The sequence below is a fragment of the Cyanistes caeruleus genome, chromosome 1 (assembly GCF_971803275.1).
Source record: "Cyanistes caeruleus chromosome 1, bCyaCae1.hap1.1, whole genome shotgun sequence".
Taxonomy (NCBI): domain Eukaryota; kingdom Metazoa; phylum Chordata; class Aves; order Passeriformes; family Paridae; genus Cyanistes; species Cyanistes caeruleus.
This window is the reverse complement of record NC_141701.1, coordinates 55,806,309-55,827,485: the sequence shown is the minus strand read 5'-3', so window position 1 is coordinate 55,827,485 and position 21,177 is coordinate 55,806,309. Positions and strand designations below refer to the sequence as shown.

At 34.6% G+C, this 21,177-nt stretch overlaps 1 protein-coding gene across 1 annotated transcript in view; it reads left to right on the top strand.

Moving 5' to 3' along the window:
- TMX3 (thioredoxin related transmembrane protein 3) overlaps positions 1 to 20,579 on the top strand; it is a 29,512-nt gene extending 8,933 nt beyond the window's left edge. Inside the window, exons 5-16 of the mRNA XM_023921137.2 lie at positions 546 to 591; positions 1,573 to 1,653; positions 2,514 to 2,613; positions 2,868 to 2,945; positions 5,152 to 5,218; positions 7,201 to 7,299; positions 9,224 to 9,281; positions 9,980 to 10,033; positions 10,356 to 10,412; positions 13,787 to 13,916; positions 16,080 to 16,148; positions 17,533 to 20,579. Of these exons, the coding sequence (XP_023776905.2) occupies positions 546 to 591; positions 1,573 to 1,653; positions 2,514 to 2,613; positions 2,868 to 2,945; positions 5,152 to 5,218; positions 7,201 to 7,299; positions 9,224 to 9,281; positions 9,980 to 10,033; positions 10,356 to 10,412; positions 13,787 to 13,916; positions 16,080 to 16,148; positions 17,533 to 17,799 (1,106 nt within the window). The 3' untranslated portion in view covers positions 17,800 to 20,579. The remainder of the gene's footprint in view (positions 1 to 545; positions 592 to 1,572; positions 1,654 to 2,513; positions 2,614 to 2,867; positions 2,946 to 5,151; positions 5,219 to 7,200; positions 7,300 to 9,223; positions 9,282 to 9,979; positions 10,034 to 10,355; positions 10,413 to 13,786; positions 13,917 to 16,079; positions 16,149 to 17,532) is intronic.
- The last annotated feature ends 598 nt before the right edge of the window (positions 20,580 to 21,177 follow it).

Below are 21,177 nucleotides of genomic sequence, written 5' to 3'. Positions count from 1 at the left end.
GTGCCTACTTCTGGTGTTCTTGACAGAACATGTCAGAAATGACAGTAGACATTTACTTGTGTGGAATATGATTTTAAAAGTATGATACTGCACTTCTTGTTAGCCATTACTCTAGCACAGGAGTAATTAATTGTCTTCTATGTTTCTTTAAAGCATTAGTATTTACAGCTCTTCATCCACGATGCTTAATTTTTGCCTCTTATAGTTTCAGTCAATTGTATGTGCATATTCAATGCATGCTACTTTTGGGGAAAGCAGACCAAACATGTCTGTCCAGAGGATTCTCATGACATTTGAGTTGTGGCACATGAATTGGGAGGCTGTCCTGTGACCCTGCAGCACCTCTGATAGAAGTCCAAACTTTAATGATGTAGCTTAATAACAGCAAGCTTTTCCTTGAAAGCAAGTAAAGTAATTCATATCGAGCTAAGTGGTATTTTTTTTATTTGTATATGTGGTGTGAATAGTAAACCATGCTTAAAAAGAGACAGTAGGAGAGGAAAAAAAAGTCTTGGTTCACTTTGGCATTAATGCATTTCTTTCAGGTATTGCATCTGAATTTGGAGTGCGAGGCTATCCAACAATTAAGCTGTAAGTTGGTCCTTCCTATTGAATTTCTTTCAATGATAGAATGAGAAATTAAAAACTAATAAAAATAAAAGAAAATAAAAACAAAACTTAAAAATAGCCCTTTCCATTTAGAAGTCTCAAACCCATGTAACGTATAGTCCAGTACAATGTCATGTTAAATAAAGACACAGTAGTTTTGAGTACCTTTTAGTGTGGACATACTGGGTATTTTAGCAGGCTTAAGCAAATAATATTCCTAATAGGTGATAATAAATCTTGTCAAGTTAGTTTTCTCAAAATAGGAAGCAGAGATGTTCAGCTTGATAATTTTTAAGGATGAAAAATTTTCATGGCATGTAGAGGTACTGAAAATTTCTCCGAATTTCTTAAATCTATATGGATTCAAAGAAAACTTGTTAGAATTAGTAAAAGTTACTTGAATACTCTGCTAATGCAAGCAAGCTACATCCCCTCTCAGCAGAGTACCGTAAGCTGACCAGCACTTCAGTGAAGCTTAATACATACATATGAAAGATTTTGCAGATTATTTGATACATTTCAATTATAAAAAAACATTAAAGAAGTTTATATGCTTTCCTTTTACAAGGACTTACCCCTGAGTAGTATTAAGGTGAGTGTGTTTGGTTTGGTTTAAGTGTGGGGTATTTTGTCATTTTCAAGGGGCTTTTTAATATGGTCATAAATAAGTGTTCTAAATGATCTGTATGTTTATAAAATAAATGACAGCTGTGCACTAGGAAAAAAAACTGTAAAAGAATGTTAAGTATTTCAACAAGTCAGTAATTCAGATAGCGTGTAAATAAGCTTTTATTCCATAATTCCATTGTATTGCATTATTGAGTTTTATATTTTTATCTTATCACTTGCTGAAAGGTGACTGTAGTAAACATGTCAAGGTTGAGAAATTTTACATGTATGAATGTAGTTTAGATATTGATTTTTCTGGTTTGTTTGGGTTTTTTTGTCTTTCTATTTATCTAGCTTGAAAGGTGACTTGGCGTACAACTACAGAGGACCTAGAACCAAAGATGATATAATTGAATTTGCTAATAGAGTGGCAGGGTAAGTATACTCTTCTCAGAGACTTCTTCTGCTGACTTCAAAATTACATGAGACTTTGAGGTGGGCCAAGACTTATTTAAAAAGAAAAAAATATTGCTGTTAAAAACTATATATACTAAATGTGTAGGTGCATGGTGCTGAGTTAAGATGATTTGTTTCCAAGTCCATATTTCCTGGGTGTTATGCTTACACTCAGAATTTTCTCTCTCAAATGGAGAGACATTATTGTGGCCTTCCACTATATAAAGACATCTTCTAGGAAAGACAGAGTTTTTATCATGGTCTGTACTGGAAGGATAAGGGGCAGTGGTTTTAAACTGGAAGAGTTTAAAACCATTAAAGTTTAGAATGAATACTAGGAGTAAATTCTCTGCTGTGAGGGTGGCAAGATGCTGCAACCAGTTTCCCAGAGAAGTTGTTGATGCCCCATCTCTGGAAGTGTTCAAGGCCAGTTTGGGTGGGACTCTGAGGAACCTGGTCTGGTGAAAGACGTCCTTGCTCATGGTGGCAGGTTGGACCAGATGATCTTTTAGATCCCTCCCAGTCTAGCCCAGTCTGTGATTCTGTGACCAGTAAAAGGCATCATAGCAGCATTTTGTAGTAAGATTTGAATTTCATGTTTAATTGTGCTGTTTGAAGAACATAACATGTTATTTGGTAGAGGGAGGGTGGGAAGGAATATTCTTTTTTCTTTTAGTATAAAATAATAACTCGAAAAACTAAATTAATTTGCATTTTGGATTTTTTTTTTTAAAAAAAACAGCACAAAAAACTGTATGATATTTTCATGTGAATTTTTATTTGTTTGGGTTTTTCAGCACAAACTGAGATTTTTCTATGTCTTTTTTTTCCCTTTCCAGACCTCTCATCAGGCCACTTCCTAGCCAGCATATGTTTGAGCATGTGCAAAAGAGACATCGTGTGCTTTTTGTGTATGTTGGTGGTGAATCTCCTTTAAAGGTTTGAAGCTCGATTAAGTAAAATTACTTCTTTTGGCAATTTAGGGAATAATTTTAAAAATCTTTCAAAAGACTGAAATGCATGCTTCTAACAAATTCTTGGGGTTTTTTTACATTTATTAATGTGCTTTTACAATCTTACACCATAAACATGTTTTATAATTGCTCTTTAAAGATAAGGTATGTCACAAAGCTTTTGTTTGACACATACTAAAAAGTCAGAAATTAAAAAAAACATTGTTTGTATTTTTTCAGGAAAAATACATTGAGGTTGCTTCAGAACTAATAGTTTATACGTACTTTTTTTCTGCCTCAGAAGATGTGCTACCTGAGGTAAGCTGTTTCCATTCCTACTGCTTCCTCAGAAATGGCATTTTTCTCCTCATCTCTGCAATTTTGCTGTTTTGATGGCTTCTTACAGTATGTTTGGCTTTGGTAGATATCTAAGTAATTACACTGAAACATGTAATGTTTCAGTAGTGTAATGTTTGAGTCTGTAAGAGGAAAGAATGCAACCCAAGTTTCAATCTGTCATGTTTTGTTTTGACCAAATTATTTGTTCAGTCATATTAATAAAATTAATCAGAGGCTGAACAGAACTCAATATGGGCCACACAACTTGCTCAAGAAAGTAGATACTTGGATTTTTAGGCAATGCAAAACTCTTGTTGCTCCTAACAGTTCTTCCACTAAACACTTTATAGCTAATTAGGGGGTTTGTAGCATGAATTACTACTGGTACCCTAGTAATCAGAAGTAAGTGAAGAGACAAATTATTTTCATCTTGTACAATACAGCTGATCAACACATTAGTCTGCCCAGGGATCAGCCAGTCCAGTCCACTGGCTGCAGAATTCTCTTACTGCTTTTTTTGAGGATTCTGTGACAAGGAAATTTCTTACAGTTCATCACAAGGGTGAAAAAAATTGGTATTACTATAGTGAGTCTAAACATTGTTGCTTATTTGTTGTAGCAAACTTAAAAGACTTTTTCATTTATTGTTCTCTCCAAGTGGGACCTAAGTCTGCCCCATGCCTACTAACTTTTGACTTTGAAGTTAGTTGGTGATTAATGAGAGAATGTGCATAATTTGGTTTGTTGTTTTGTTTTGAGGCAGCTGCATTTTACATCACCATAAGTAGAACTGGTTTCATTATAAATAGTGTATTTTTAGTTCTCCAGAAACCTTGTATCAAAAGCTACCTTAATTTAAATTGCTATTTGCACTTCAGCTCCAGCTGAGCAAAAAAAGTACTGTTCAGTTGTGCAGTGGAAAGAGTAAAAAAGGTTGGAAGTGTTTGAGGTTCTGTGATCACACTGATGTAAGCAGTGAGCTTTTTTTTTCCTACAGAAGGTAATTTCCCACCAGTGTCATTTAAGCTGAAGTAGTGATGGTATTCAGTATTCTATGGAGAGAAGCAAAAATGTTAAGAAATCTGACTGCGAGTTGTAATGAGCCTTTGCATTCCAGTGTTCATTGTTAGGCTTTGTTTTGTCACCTTAGGTAATATTGTTCCAAGATTTAGGCATCTTTTGCAAACTTTAAACTGCACACTGATTGATTTGTCCTTCAAAGATGTTGAATTATGTTTTGAGCAAGTAAGAGAACAAATATCATCTGGGACTACCTTCTTGCTTATTCATATCAGCTATAATATTATAAATTACTGCTTTTACAAGAAAGGTAATTCAGAATGACAGAAGGCATGTCATTGGAAATGATGCTGTCCTTACATTTCCAAAACATATCAGTAAATCAGAAAATTCAGATGACGTGATCAAAACTAAGCTTATGATGCAATTCTTTCTTATCAACGAATGCTGTTAAAATTTTAGCTTAGAATGCTAGCAAGGATTAAGAAGCAGATGCAGTATTTTTCCTATGGCAGTTCACAAAAAACATGAGCTGAATAAAATTGAGTTCCAAGAAGAAAGGTTCTACAGCTTTTTTTTTAAAGTATGTTCCTGATCATCTTAAATACTATGTTTAGCATGGTAATACAGGGTATTGTTACTTGTCTAAATACGCCTGTTTGCAGCCTTGTGTGCTGAAGCTGTTTCTTTATATTCCCATCAGTCTGAAGCACGGGAAATAGCCCAGATTTGGTGGCACATGTTGCCAGTGGTACTATTTTACTCTGCAAAATTGAGTTTCCATTTAGTAGAAGTAGCAATATGACAGGTATGCTGACAACAGCACAAACTGGGAGCTGAGAGCATGATTGATAAAACTCTCAAGCTACAATTTCATATCTAAAGTCCATGTCCAATCCATAAACTATTCTTCATGCTACTCCAGATATCAGTAAAAATCATGTTTCTTTTATGCTTTGAGAGATCCACCTCTCAAAAATATATTTATGTTGTGTTACTTTTAATATACAGAAGTTGATAAATTATCTTAATACATGTTGACAGAAAATATTTAGGTGTCCATAGAGATTTTCCCCGTGAACTACATTTACATGTTTTCAGATGGTTTATTTTGTTTAAAAATCTTTTAATCTTCCATGGATTAATTGAAACCTGACTCTTTCAGTACGTGACACTGCCTGAATTGCCTGCTGTTATGGTCTTCAAAGATGGAACTTACTTTGTTTATGATGGTAAGTAAAAGTAGATATTACTTTAAAGATATTTAAAGCATATATGGAGAAACTGGAGGAGTTGGGATTTTTTGAAGGGTATATAGGGATGCTGAGAAATTCTCCAGTTTTAGGATAAATGGCAGCTCCTTCATGAAGGAAAAGAGAAAAAAAATTACTAGTTCTTTCACAACAAAATGCAAGGAATTTGGTTTACCAGTACTGAAGTAGAAATGATGATGTTTGCTTTTTGTTTTCAGTAAGATGTAGCTTCCTGTATTACTGTTTCACCAGCATTAATGTACTTAGAAAAGTTACTTCTTCCCTCACTGTACAAATTCATCATATACATAGGCTACTTTACCTGGCTTGTTGTGTAGGCTGTAGAATGGCCACCCAAAGCTGGTAGTGTTTTTTAACACTGCTATTTCTACAGCGTATATCTGCAGTACATGAGGCCAGTACACCTGGAACTTCTGTGTATATCCACATACAAGAGTATTTTTTTGTACTCAGACTGTACCATAAGGCCTGTGCATGTTAGAAGCATGGTACACACACTCATAGTTACATTGCATAGCCTGGGCTTATAAGCACACCACTTACTTGCAAAAGCATCTACTCTTGATTTAGATTGTTTTAAATGCTGGTTTTCATTTTAAGTTGAAAACATGTCACTCAGAAGATTATTCTTATGGTATAATTTCTTAGGATAAGTAGTACCACAGCAAAATATTTCAGGTCGACCATCAAGGGTATTCTTTGTCTTCCTAGAATGGATGTATCTGTCTTCCTCTTCAGTTTGATGCCTCCAAATAAAAACCCACTTTATAGCCTCCTTGATTTGCATTTAATATTTTTTTATCTCTTTTAGCAATTCTGGAGAAAGAAAGCTTTTCAGAGAAACACTTCTTTTGCTCTGTAGCCTGCTTGCTTTTTCCACATTTTCTAAAACAAATGCAAAAGCTGTAATAATTCAGGCTTTTAATTTACTTTGTAAAAAAGTTACTTTTTCGTAATGTACCAGAAACAGTATTGGAAGTCAAACAAATCATGAAGACGCAGTGTAAGAGACTGAATAAGGTTTTATGTGCAACTCTTATGACTGGCACAAATTTGAAGAACTCACTATGAGGAAAAAATTCTAGCAGAATGCACTTCAGTGCTCTGACCTCTGTCTGGTGTTTTTGTTTGGGATTTTTCCTTCTCTGTAGTAGGGGAAATGGATACAGATCCATGGGTTGCATTATGCTTGGAATTACTTGCTACTACCTTACAGCAGATAATTGTTAACCTGAAATTATTTGATACTTCAGTCTATGCAATAGGATTTAAACCAAATTAATTATTGTGCATTTATTCACATAAAATGCAACATGTATGTATATATGTTTTTCTTTTTTACTAGTGATTTAGATCTAATTGATGGTACGTATTAGAATTTAATTCTTAATAGGTTAAAACATCTAGCATCTTAAACTAGCCTTTGGTAAAAACTGATTGTCAGTCATACATGATTATTTGTTCATTTAAGTTCACATCGCTGTTTAATGCATCTGATTTTTCTTGATCTTTCTTTCCATTTTTCATTTAAGGTCTCTCACAAATACTGCTTTCTGTATTTTTATATCTCTACTTTGTTTGAAACCTGACAAGTTATTCACACACACCCCTTTAAAAACAGGGTTTGAACCTGTTCCTTTCTGCACTGGGTCACTGTTAGCTTCTCATACAGCATCGTTTATCCTTGATTTAGAAAATAAAATCAGCAAATCGACTTTTCACACTTTTCTATAATGTGCTTTTTGTTCAGCAGTTAAAACTAGCATTAGAAGTTTTCAAACTTGAAATGCCCACACAAGTGTGATGATTAGTCTAAAAAGAATAAAGGGAAAAAAGGAAAAAAAAAATAGTGGTTGCCTCCATTTTACTGAAATAGCAAATCTGATGGCCCACCTCTTAAAAAAATGTATTTCTCTCTTTTTTTTTTTTTTTAATGTCAGAGTATGAAGATGGTGATTTGTCATCCTGGATAAACAGAGAAAGATTTCAAGGTTACCTTCATGTAGATGGCTTTACACTGTATGAACTTGGAGATACAGGTGAGATGATGCTGGTCCTAAACTTCTTGACATTGTGTACTAAACAGTAAGAAAAATCAAGCAAGTACTAAGAACATGTTTTTAAATGTCAGAAATTAATCAATATCAGGGTAGAGCTGATAGTGGCAGTATTATGTTGATGTTGGACTGACCTGTGACTAGAGGTTTCATCCACAGTCTTCATAAGTCCATTCCTCGCAACATGAAAGTCAGTGTGTCTAATCCTGTAGTAATCACAAAAATTAGTAGGACTTTTAATTTAAGAGCACCTTATATTTTGTCTAAGTTGCATATTACTTCTTGGAATACATGCAGGGAATTTTAAAATTGGATTTAGAAGTTATCAAATATAGATTGTCCAGATATCTTACATCTAGTGGATTTAGGTATCTTTGAAACAGATGCAGAAAGAAAGGGAGAGAAGCATGTATTGAAGTGGGCAAAAACTTCAGTTAAAAATGAATGAAAACTTCAGCTTTTCTTTAGCAAAAGTTCCGCAGGCCAGATGAAACTTTTGCAGCCAGGTGACCTCTGGAAAAGAAAAATTAGTTGTACTGCTCTTAAGGTGTATAGACACTGTGAGGTATCAGAAAAAATACTGTAAGTGTTGATTTTTCCAGGCCAAGACATCTTATCATCTATATTCCATTTCAAAATATTTACATTCAATCAACATTGAGTTCTCTCAGGTTTTAAACATATTCTTTAAAATGTTTATTTCAAGAAGAAAAATGTTCTTCCTACATGTTTAGGAAGCTAATATTGTTACACCTACATTTTAAATGGTTATTTACAGAAATGCTGTTGCAAGTTGTTTAAATATAGCGTGTTTTTTCCTGTTATATTTTTAACTAACAATTCCTCAAGTTCCAAATAAAAAAAAAATTGATTTTATTAAGCCATCATTTATTTTAAAGAGCTTTATGTATTAATACATAGTACTTGGAATTTATTTAGATCATCTTTTGCAGTATAAAAGGTCATTAGTTGTCTCCTAGTGTCATTAGGTAGTGTCTTAGGGTGGAAAGAAATGGGGAAGAAGTGAGAATTGATGTGTGGAAGAAGTAGGGTGGGGAGAAGCTACTGCTATTTCACAAGGAAGTATGGGAATGAATCATAGATCTTGCCCTTAAAACCCAGCATTACTTGAACAAGAGTGACTTTCTGTTTTTGAGGGGAATGCTTCCTGTGGCGTGGTGGTAGGTAGGAACTGAGCAATTGGTTGGCTTGGTGGGGAGGATTTTGAGTGAATTGTGGTATCTGGAGAGAGCTGAAAAATCAGCCTCTGGAGTCTTGTGTTTGTCTGATTGATGACTGCAGTGTTAACAGATCTGCTTTCCTAACTGCAACGGCTTGGTCTGGAGAAAGTTTGGCCAGCTTTTTTAACACATTTTTATCTGATTGGCCATAGCACTCTTTGGGTTTGGAGTTTTTTTTTCTTTTAATCAGAAAAACTTCACAAAGCAAATCTTGAAAAGATTGGTATATTCTGGCGTTGACCTTTTAGATTCTCTGACAGAGGGCTGTCAAACGTTTAAATCTATAAAATACTGATTTAATTGCTTAGAATCAGTTTGTAATTGCTGCATATCTCCATAACCTCGTATTTAGGTATATGCTAATATGCAGCTTGAGTAGGAAATTAATTATCTGCATTTTCTTCCTTTTATCTTCTTTCTATAGATAGGCTTTTCATACAATGCTAGTGGCATGGCATTAAGCCCCATCTTGATTTATTTTCAATAGCTTTAAGACCACAGGATGGTCATCTTGTAGAGGCTCTTTGGCTGTGAGGCTGGTTTATATTCAAAAACTGATTTCTGTCCCTGGAGGGGATTACTGGATTTTCTAAGTTGACATATTTCCCATTGGAGTATGTGTGCTTCTTTTTAAACGATTTCAAGAATGTTATTCATTATTTTAGGAAAACTTGTGGCTATTGCAGTCATTGATGATAAGAACTCTTCAGTGGAACATACCAGGTACAGAATTGAGTATTGGTGACTATGGGAGAAATGTGCTGGTATGACATAGGGAAGTTTGGATGTTTCTTAAATACTGAGAAATACAGGTTAAATAAGTGGGTTTAATTGTAAATGTTCTTTAATTTCTGACTTAGTGTACTAATCTTACTTAATTTATGGCTTGGTTGAAGCACATGTGAATTCACTGAGATGCTTGGGAGTTCCTATATCACTGTTCTGCTATTTGTTAATGGGATCACTGGAGTAAATGGTGATCTCATAGCTTTTCAAAGCTATTGTGTCACCTTTTAAACATAGACAAAAGTGCTTGAGTTTGGATGACTTCGAGATGAACTCAGTGAGTTTAAACATATGACTGTGCTTCAGTTCAGATGCATTGAAAATTAAGCTAGTGATGCTTATATATTAGTTGTCTGTGGGATTTTAAAGAAGAGGTGTTTTTGCTGGGGTTGGAGTTTGCTGAAGAGACTGAGAGGAACAAGACCTTCCCTTGTCCTTTTCCGATTGCATATACAGACTAAAAAAATACTGTTCAAATACTGTGTAGCTATTTTCAACCTTTAGGAACTAAGCAAGATGAACAAGGTGTTTTTTGTTAGTCCTTGTTGCTGCATACTGGAGAAATCTCAATGTTTATTATTTGTATTTAGAAAGAGTCTATCCTGGATTATCAATGCTAATTTTTTTTCTTCCAGATTAAAGTCTATTATTCAGGAAGTTGCCAGAGATTATCGAGATCACTTTCACAGGTAGGCACACATGGTACTCTGATGTTTTAATTTGGCTTCTACATTAATCCTTCTAAGACAGTACTCACTTATTTTTCCTAAGTGAAAAACATTACAGTGCCTGCTTTTGTATTTTTATACTGATATTTAATAGGACCATTTCATTAACTGACTGTGTTTTATAATGCTGTGTTCTAGATCATGACTCTTTTTGAATTACATTGCTGGGTGTGTGCCCTCATTTTCAGGTATAGGAAAAATACTTAAGGAAGAACTTTTGGTGAAACCCACTTTTGTGAAATCCACTTTTTCATTGTTTTATTTTTAACCACTTCTCTTACAGGGACTTCCAGTTTGGCCATATGGATGGAAATGATTACATTAATAGTTTACTAATGGAGTAAGTAAATTCTTATTTGAATATTCTTTCTTCTCTTGCATTTGTTAGCAAGTGTATTTAATTGGAAATAATCTTACAAAAAATTCTTGGCTTTCATGACTTAAGAAAAAATCACTGTCATCAGAATTCAGCCTGTACCATAATATCAGTTATTTGTGAAATTAAACTGTGTAAATGTATAGTTTATTGTTGGATGTTTGACTTACTGATAATGCTGATTGAAAAAGCTTATCTAACTGTTAGAATTGTGAGGCTTTCATTCTTGATGTATTTTTAAGACTTGCATAGAAATGCACTTTCTCAGAAAAGCGTAGAATGCATGGAAGATGCTGTCTGTGCTTGATATGTACATGGTATATTTTGAAAAATATAAGTGGTTTAACAAGGTGCTTGGCAGTTGCCCTTACTATGATCCTGTTCTAAAAAATGCATAATTAGAGAGTTGAGTTGCTTGGCATTTGTAGTTAACTACTTCTCTGGCCTTTGGAGTTCTGAAAGAAAAAAAAGCCAGGAGTCAGTGTTACAGTTCTGTAAGTTTTCCAAATCCATTTCTCAGGGATCAAAACATTAATTAAGCATGCATTCATGCCCCTAAAAATTCAAGAAGCTTCTTGTGGACCCAAAAGCACAAGGTCTGTATTTTTGTAGAATGTCTGTAGATTAAGACCTGATTTAAAAACAAATGTCTCTCCATTAAAATTATGTGATTATATGAATTTGATTGAATTATAAAGCTAGTGCTTTATAATTGCCAAAAGTGAGGCCTTCCTCGCTTAATTGCTTCTCCTGTGCAGGCTCTTACGTCTGTCTGCTGAGCTGTTTCATCCTGTTTATCTGTCACAAAAGTGTTTGGCTTTTTGTCTGGGCAAGTAGGGAAGTTATTTTGCTGATTCAACAATGTTATTCGCTCTACTCTGCTGAGTACCAGCACAAATGTGCAGAGATGTAGGGGAGGGAGATGAGATGAGATGAGATACCTGGGAGGAAGGAAATGAAGGGAAAGAAGACAAAACTGCCACTTGGAGTGGTAGTGATGTAGTCTGGTCTGGTTGGTTGGGTTGTTTAAGTGAATCTGCAAAATGCCTAACTTTATTCTTTGTAGTATATGGGAAGTTCTGGTTCAAGTACTCACCAGCTTTGAATTATTTTCTAAACCCAGTGTATGCCTTTCAAGCATAAGTAGGAATTTGCAAAAGAATGCAGTCAATTATGTTCAAAGTAGTGGCTCTTAATGTGGCTACATGAGTTAAATTTGAATTTTAAAAAAAAAAAAGTATTGCAACTGCTTCAGTTTGACACCAGATGGCAGCAAGTGGAAATAGAAAAAATATGAATGAGAAATGTATCACGAAACACTTTTTACTGTGTGAGATGCACATAGGAGCAAATTCTGTGTTCTTTACAAAGAACAAAATATTGTATGGTTTCTGGGGATAGAATTAGACCTTGACAGAAGTACATTTATGGACTTGGCTGTAACTTCATTAGTAGACATTATAATTCTTCTGTTTTTTCAGCAGTGTATGAACATGCTTTTGTTGGATTAGAAATAGTACATTTAAAACCATGCACAAAATAATAAATAAGAATATTATGTATTTTAATTGAAATACATAATTTTACCTAAAATTTTACCTAAAAAAATGCTTTTCAGTATTTTACTGAATTTTTATAAGCTAAGGTACATAATATCACTGTCAGCTATAGGTGTATGTTGAACTCTCCACTGCTCTTGAAAGTAACACATTAAATGTGCTTTTGTGAGCTTTTGTATAGCATAACGAATCTGTATATGGAGGTTACCTTTCAGCTGCACTACAACCACATCCAAGAACATCAGTTACCAGACTGTCAAATGAAACAGAAACTCTGCATCTAATTAATAAAACTTGTTCTGTTTTGGCTGGGAGGGCATATTTTGGCAGAAATTGATAACTTGTTACTAGATGCTTCCAAAAACACCTGACTTGGTTTTGAGCACCTTATACTTAGATTTCTTCTCTGTCCCTAGTAAGAAAAGAATAAAAATTTCAAGTGAAAACATTATATTTAGTGACTCTTATGTTGCAGGCTGCCTTGATGTACAAAGTTGTGTTATTTGGCTGTTTTTTGTAAAGTTCCATTTAAAGGATGGCCTTATTTTGTTATCCTGTAATTGCCCTTATGTTTTTTGAGGTGCCACCATGCTTTCAGCTTCAGTAGTGGGAACAGAGTCTGTACCTTAAATCTTTAAGTATTCAGATTTCTAGAAGTTCAGAAAATTGTGATACATAAGTATTATAAACTTTTTAACTTTTATGTTTGCATTTGAATTAAAACCAAAAACTCTAAAATGTGAGAGAAAATTTAGGATAGTTTCAGTGACTCCAATGAAAAATGGGCATCTTGAGTAAATAACCAGTATTTTCATTAAATAATTTACTACCAGTTGATAGCCACAGGTAAGACTGAAATTGTCATCGATTTTCCAAGGATTACAAGGGTACATGGATGAGACACTATTAGACAAGGGTGAAAACGTACAAAAGCAAGGTTTGCATTGCTTCTGCTTTGAAGGAAGTACTTGAATTCATTACTGACAGAATTGTAGAAAATTGATAAAGACTACAGAGATTTTGTTTAAAGTATTTAAATCTTCCTTTTTGAGCAGTGTACTTTTGCAATATTAAAATTTCCTAAACTTGATCTTATGTTGAATTTGGTGCTGGAGTGAACAGGAGATTAAATTGGTTTGTGTCCAGAGATAATTTCCAACATTTTTCCTTTGTTTTTCTTTCCAATTATGATGTATTTATTGCACATGCACATGAAGGTTAACAACAGAGTAATAATTCTTTAAAAACTCTGTTCCTCATAAACCATATCTAAAAGAGCTGTGGAAAAGCTGTGCTTGGCATGGTTTATTCTTTTGACTTGACCAGCAGAGGCTGATTGATAAAGGTGATGAGTTAGACAATGGTTGTGTGGGATTACATTTTTGAATTACACTTCTGCCTTTGCGAGCTTGTATACTTAATGCATTTCATGTACAAGGCTGCTGTGATCTCTTACTATTTGGAAAGTCATAAAGTACTTGATTTACAGTTGCTCTGGGTATGTAAAATGCTGAAAACTTCAACAGCATCACTGACGCAGATGTGAAGGAAAATAATATTTATAAGAAACATGCCCATACCATTCATGTCCATACCATACTAGGCCAAGTATCTTTCCCCTTTTCTCTTGCTTTCTTGTTTTTAAAGAATTCCTATGAAGAACAAACATGAAAGGAAGATTAATGGATTTCCTTTTGAAATGATGTAGGGATTACTTGAATTGCAGTATTTTATATGGTAGTTCTTTAAATATATAAACTTTCTGTTTTGTGTTTCCAGTGACTTGACAATCCCTACTATTGTTGTATTGAATACCTCCAATCAGCAGTATTTTCTACCAGATAGGCACATTGAGAGCACAGAAGACATGGTTCAATTTATTAACAATATCCTGGATGGTACAGCTGAAGTAAGTCTTCATGTTGGCTTGGAATATACTGGTTAGTGTTTATTTCCGTAGATGCTAAAGTAAGGGAAAAAATTGGTTACTGTGATAGTTATGCATGTGTTTAATATTCCTGTCCTGTCTTACTGTCTTGGGTTCTGTTGCTGAATATGCCATTGTAAATTCTGGAGTCATGCTGTTGCATGTTGTACAAAGCAAGCTTTCTTTTGTTTATAGCGTAATATTAGCTGGCTTCTTTTGATACTCCTTTTACTGATGCAGTTGTAGATGGAGAGATTTTTATTCATCTCCTGGTTTGCATTAAACGCATTTGTTTAAAATTTTGAATTATAGTGCATAATTCAACTGCACCCTTTCTTTTCGATGGAAAATTAATAAATTAAATAGCTGGAGGAAATTACAACTTCAGATTCAGAAAAACAGTGTTATACTTGCTTTGAATGTTAGAAATGGACACAAGCTTTCTCCTCTCTTCTCTAAAACTAAAATAAGAGCTGTCTTTTGTTAAAATAACAAAATTAAAACAATTGGAATTGGTGACTGGGATAATTTCTTAGTATTTTTTTCCTCAGTGTACCATAGGTTGGACTGTTGTGTGGATGAGGAAAGAGGTCATGGAGCAGAGCTTTGACTTGTGCCTCTGGGGAAAGAAGGCTTTACCACAAAGGGGAGCTGATAGCTAACAATTTGGCTGCCTCCTGGGAGAAGCCTGTTTGTGGTTTAAGCCAAAGGTTGAGTGCTTCCTGTGTTAGCTGAGTCCCACTTTACGCCAGCAGTTTTAGGTCATTGGTTGGTAATGACAAATAATGCAGAAGATGTTTGTCATATGGGGTACTTGGGTTTATTTAATCTCTCTGATTGATGTAGAACATGGTATAGTTGGATTTATGTGTTGTTCAGGACTTCACTGGCCATGCTTTCAGTTGCAGTGTTATGGGTATTGCTATAACTTGGTGGTTCTTTGTTCACTTTTTGAATGTTTTTTAAGTGCATTGATTTATCAACATCTGTTAGACTCTATTTGTATGTACTTTTCTGGTTGAAACAACAAATGTAATTGGTTTCTGTCTGGTTTTTTTTTTTTTACTTGGAGAAAAATCATTTGTGATGCCTTGTGTTTTTTGCCATAGTGTCACTTAGGTCTTTCTATCTTTTGTTTGCAGTATCTCTGCTAGAGTGATTAAAGGTCAGTCTAAATTCACATCTCTGTACAATACAAAAATACAGGATATGACTTCATTTAAGCTGGTCTATATTTAAGGTGTCTATAGACATAAAATGGCACTACTTTGGCTGAGTTCTCTGCCCAAGAAGTTGTGCAGCTGTTGAGGAATGAGAGTCTTCAAAGTATGCTGGTAAACAACTAATAGGATGCAGACTTTCTGAATCACAGAGAAATTTATGAGAAGTGTGTTATTCCCCCTTCTCTTCCTTGGAAAGTGTTGGATTATTCACCTGGACTTTATTGTTATTCTGTAAGACTCTGTAGGTAACTTTTTGTGAGTCTGTCTCATCTTTGTAGACTTCTTTTGCTATTGAGGGGTTTTGGCCAGATCATGTGCTGATGAGTTGACTTCCAAACATTGAGTTTGTTTCTCTGGCTACTCGAGGAAGGTGAAAACTGGTACTGTTCAGCAGACAAACTGCCTTCTGATTCATGTAGTTATTTCAAACACTGCTCAGTTAGGGGGCAGTGTAGGTATAGTCTGTCATTGCTTGACACATGTTTTATTTATTACACCTTCATATCTCCTCTGTGCTTAGTTCTTAGATTTTTCTAACTGTGCTGTCATAATCCCTAAGTGGATGTTCAACAGCTGCAGGAAAGTTCAGAAGAGCTCTGCAGTTTTACCATTGTTACATTGGGACAGTTGCTAGTTTTTGTTAGTGTTTCTTTATGGTAAGAGAGAGAGAAAGAGAGTCAGCCCATTGTCCAAGTTAGCACCGATTGTTTGAAACAATAGTAAGTGACTTTTTCATGAGACTACTGAGTAATCTTTGTCCAAGCTTGGCAAGTTGGAGTGTCTGGGCATCATGAGATGTAAGAATAATTACTTTTCATTTCCTTCTAAAGGGCCTTAAGATTGCAAGGTCTGAAGAATGAACTTTTGGAATCATAACTGAAAAGTGTCCGCAGTTTTGACATGGTTCCATTTGAAATTTCAGGCCCAGGGTGGTGATGGACTTCTGCAACGAATCAAGAGAATAATCTATGATGCCAAATCTACCATAGTGGTGAGTTTTATTTTTCATTGAATTAGATGGTGCCCTTGTCAGGATACAAATACTTTCAGAGGGTTTTAGAACTATTTTTATATTTACTGTTTTATATTGTATATATTGCATATATATTACATGTATAGGTTTAAGTCAAATTAACTTCTTGATTAAAATTTTTAATAATATGTGTAATAAATATTCAACATATTTTGTTTCTTCATTTTTCACTGCTCTTCTGTATGCCTGACATGTATTAAGGGATAGAACAGAGAGAATTCAAGATCTTTTCCTTGACCCTTTTGACATCCTTTCCTGAAACTGATACAATTTCACTCTTCTGAGGAATGTTACATTGTTGATTTAATTGCTTAGAGCATAAGGGGATTAAATACTACTCTTTGTGTAGTTTTAAAGAAAACATTTTTTATCATCTTTCTCATAAGTTAATTATGCTTAACAAAATTTTTGTTGGGAAGATGTACACAAATCCATTTCTTCACTTGTCCTGCACAAGCAAATAAACCTATGCTGTGAATTTAAGTTGAAACTCACTTGTTTCTAAATGAGTGTCTTCCAAACTTCTGTGAAAGTACAATATTTAGCCACCAGTTTCTGAGGTTTCTGAGGTTTCCTTCTTCCTGTGCCATTAAGCTACTCCTCAACAGGAAGAATTCTCAACTAGAATTTTTCTGCAGACTAAATTTTGAGAACAAGACAGAAGTAAGAGATGAAACTTTTTTCTTCAAAGTGTTTTTTAACACTCTTAGACCAAGTGTTTCTAAAGCTTCAAAGAATTCATAGCATATGCATTGGCATGTAAACATTAACTATCCCAATGCAATATCGTAATATTTGAACTTCTGTGTCATTTTTTGTGACAGTAGAAATTGTTGAAGTTGAGGACTCCTTGCTGTTTTTGCAGAAGAAAGCAAACAAACAAACCTTATTAAAAAAAACCAAAACACAAAGCAACAACAATAATAAAACCCAAATCAAACAAGCAGAAAAGCCAAAACAAGAGATCCATTAGGACAAGAGGACACAATCTTAAGCTGTGCCAGGGAAGGTTTAGGTTGGACAGTAGGAAGAGGTTGTTGACAGAAAGGTGATTGAGCATTGGAATGGGCTGCCCAGGGAGGTATTGGGATTTACCATCCCTGGAGGTGTTTAAGAAAAGACTGGATGTGGCACTTAGTGCTGTGCTTTTGGTGGTGGTGACATTATGTCATAGGTTGGACTTCATGATCTTAAAGGTTTTTTCCAACCTACTTGATTCCATGATCCCTCTAAAAAATACTGATTCTCATTTTGGATGTTTTTTGAATAAATACACAGAGTGATAAGAGAAGTAATGCATTATATATTCACCGAAAGTGGTTTTTACTTTCTCTTTCAACAGTCTGTGTTCAAGAGTTCACCACTGCTGGGATGCTTCCTCTTTGGGTTACCCTTGGGGGTCATCAGCATCATGTGTTACGGAATCTGCACAGCTGATACAGAGGGAGAGGTATTTGAGCATGAGGGAGCTAAAAAGGAAAGTGGTGATCGGGAGCTCACAGATGAAGGCAGTGAGGAAGAACAAGAGGAGGAAAAGAGTGGAAAATATACAGAACTTTCAGATGGAGAGCTTAAACAGAAAGACATTATGGAAAAGAAAAAGGACTAACTTGTTTAGCAAAAGAATTCTCTAGAATTTCAAAACAGACTTATTTATTGGCGGTTGTCCGTTTATTGATTATCTTCATGAAAGAGGACTGTTTTATCCGCATAATGGTAGTTTTGGCTTGCATGTATTCACATTTTCTCAGAAATTGACAGAAAAATAATGGATGTTCTCTTAATTGTCCTTAGTAGATTAACAAAGAGCAATTTAAACTGATGAAATTTTCAGGTACAGTTCTACACCATTTTTGTAAGAGTTTTGAATTGTTCATTTCCCGAACAGAGATGATGTTACTCGACCTTACTATATGCGATGAACTGCTACTGATATAGCCCAGCTATGCACTCATTCAAATTAAAACTCATAAAATTAAAGCTGAAAACAAGGAAAGGTTAAGAGAGCTGTAAAATGTTTCAGAGCCTGATAGCTGAAGACAGTTTACAAGTTTTCTAAGAAGTCACATGTTGTACTTGTTAGACATTATAATGGGAAAAGAAAAACAAAACCAAAACAACAAACTTTTCTATTTCCTGAAATTAAATATAAATTTCTGGGAATTGAAGGATCGTTCTACCTTGTAATAATATAATTATTAGCAGTCAAGAACGTTTACTAGATACAGGATGTGGGAATTATATGCTAAGTTAAGTGTTTATTAGTGCTTTAGCAGATAAAAATATTGGGAAATTACGTTAAAAAACCTTTTAGAACATGATTGCCTGTTAATTACTTTCTGTGAGTGCTTGCACACTTAGAGTGCAAAAGATCTGTAAGTTTCCTGAATCTGCAGCACAGCTTGGTAAAGGAAGACATCAATATGAACACCTTCTGACTATTTGTATAACTCTCTAATGACAAGCTTTTTGAATGGTATATATTTATTTTATAGTGTTTACTTGAGATTGTTATATATCTTTGAGCTAGGTAGTTTTGTTTGAGACTGTTACCTACTCTGGAGGAGGGAGTTAATGGAGCTTAATATTAACACTGATCAGTATAAAACATTTTTGTTACCTGTTTCATCATAAAAACCACTTTTAATACAAACCTGTGATTGCGAAAAGGACTAATTTGTGTTCAGGGCTAAAACACTCCTGTGATAAGCTATAAAGCAGCCTTTTGCATCAATGTCATGGAAAATACCAGGAAAATATAACTTGTATTGCTCCTCCTCAAACTATTCATGCTGGGATTTTCCCTTTTTTTTCTTTTTTCTTTCTTTTTTCTTTTTTTAAGGCTATATTAGTATATAATACAAAATATTAACATCCTCCTTATAAGGAGGAGCTTGATCATGTAAGAAATTGCTATGCTGTAGCACTAAATTAAGGAATTTTAAATAGTAACCATGAGTAAGCTTAAATAGACAAGTTCTGTGTTTGAGTAAATTTGATGATGCTGTAGAATCATAACCAGGGAAAAAGTATTGCATCATTTTTCTCTGTGGGAAAGAAACTTGTTTCTTCTGTTTAAGTAGTGTGGTAACAGCTGGCTTCAGGTAGCCATGCAGAGTACCTTAAGTAGATCTCTGATTTGAAAGAGTTTGGTTATCAAACAGTATAAACAACATGTAAACAGATTAAGAATTTTTTTAAAACAATTCCTTGTCTGATTATGAATACAAGTCTTTTCTTTTTTGGAGGAGAAATTATAAATAAGGTCACAGAACACTGAGTAGCAGGTATTTGATACGGTTTTTTTAATCCTTTTTTTTTTTCTCTGTTTTCTTTCTATGAATTACCTTTCTTTAAATTTTTGTCATTATAACCAGTTGTACATAGTGACTTGAGTTTTCTTGCTTTTTGTTGATTTTTTTTTTTTGTTAGAACCTTTGAGATGTATAGGTTTAGCGTATACATGAGGAATAGGTGCTTAAAAATGTGTTTAGAAAGGGGTATTTTTTTTAATGGTATTGAGCTTCTGAGTTGTTTATTGAAAAAAAATTTAAAACTTAATGAAAAAATCTGTAAATTTCTTTGGACTTCTGCACAACTCTGCTGATAGCCAAAATGTAGGACTGTTAAGGCAGTAGTATGTTTTCTTTGTCTCTTTTCTTAATATTTTCATACAGATCAGTTGCTTATTTAGTGTTGGCTCAGGCTGGAAACCTGCAGCTATTGACTAAAAAAAGCCTGAAGTGATCACTGGAATGGTGCTGTTCCTTCTCTGGAGTGTAATGAAAAGGAAAAAAAAATACCTGAGTTCTGCTGCACTGCTAAGAACTATTTCAACACGGAGCCTTCTTTTTTTGTGGTTATTTTTGTTTGTGTTTATAATCAGTAGTAGCCAGTTGACTTGCTGGGAAATATTCTGAGATGTGGACCCGAATAATGATAAATATTGTGGAAAAAATGGATCACATTTGGATCTGTTCAAACTGTAGCACTTAATAGCTGGAGTTAGAAGGAAAGCCTGTATGTTGGTCACTTCTGAACTCTAATATCTACCAGACATGTACTGAACTGTTGAAAATTTGACTTGAAATGTACTGTTGTTTTCATCAAGGCCTTCCCTCAGCTACGTTGAACAAGTCATAGGGAGAAGAAACAGGGACAGGTCATATATTAGGTGTCAGAAGTGATGTGAAATTAAGGAGTTTGGTGTGGTTACACAAATAATCTAGAATGCTGTCTGAGGAGGGGCATTTTATTCTTTCCTTCAGTCTCTAGAGGTTTCTTAAAGCAACTTGACTGTAATAACTTTGAATTCAAAAAATAATGCTGCTTTTTTTTAAGTCAAGTGTAAGCCTTTTGTTTTTTCTGTAATAAAAAGGATTTAAAAGAGCTTGTTTCCTTTGGATTAATTTACAGTGCTGAGCTTTGATGTTGCATGTTGTGTACATGGCTGTTTCCTGGGATGCTTGTTGTAAGTGTACTTTAGGCCTCCAGTCATGCAGTACTGAAATGCAGATTTAAAAATCTGCAGGATTTTTAAAATAGTCTCTAGAGGCAGGAGTTTATATTTGCTTGTCTGTGATTTAGTGAGCACTCTGGCAGTATAGCACAATTGAATTTCTGAAAAAGAGGTTTTAAAATACCCGACCTACAGGAGTTTCTGTAATCTGAGTCATCCTGTCCTAGCTTACATTTCCTTCTGGAAGCACTTGAGTAGTCTTGGCACTTGGACGTGCACGACCTCATGCTGCTTCATTATTTACCTGGGCTGTTTTAGCAGCTCTTGTCCACACTGTGGTGCTCACTGCTTAAAGGATGGGAGGATGGCTCTCTCAGACATCAGATGTGATGAAGATGGCACAAAAGTGCTTCATTCTTATTAATTACTTAAATAAAACTTTCAGCTTGCTCTGTTTTGATCCGGAACTAATTTACCCTGTTCCTCTTTTGTCAGTATGTTTGGAGAAGCAGTTGTATTTGGAGGAGT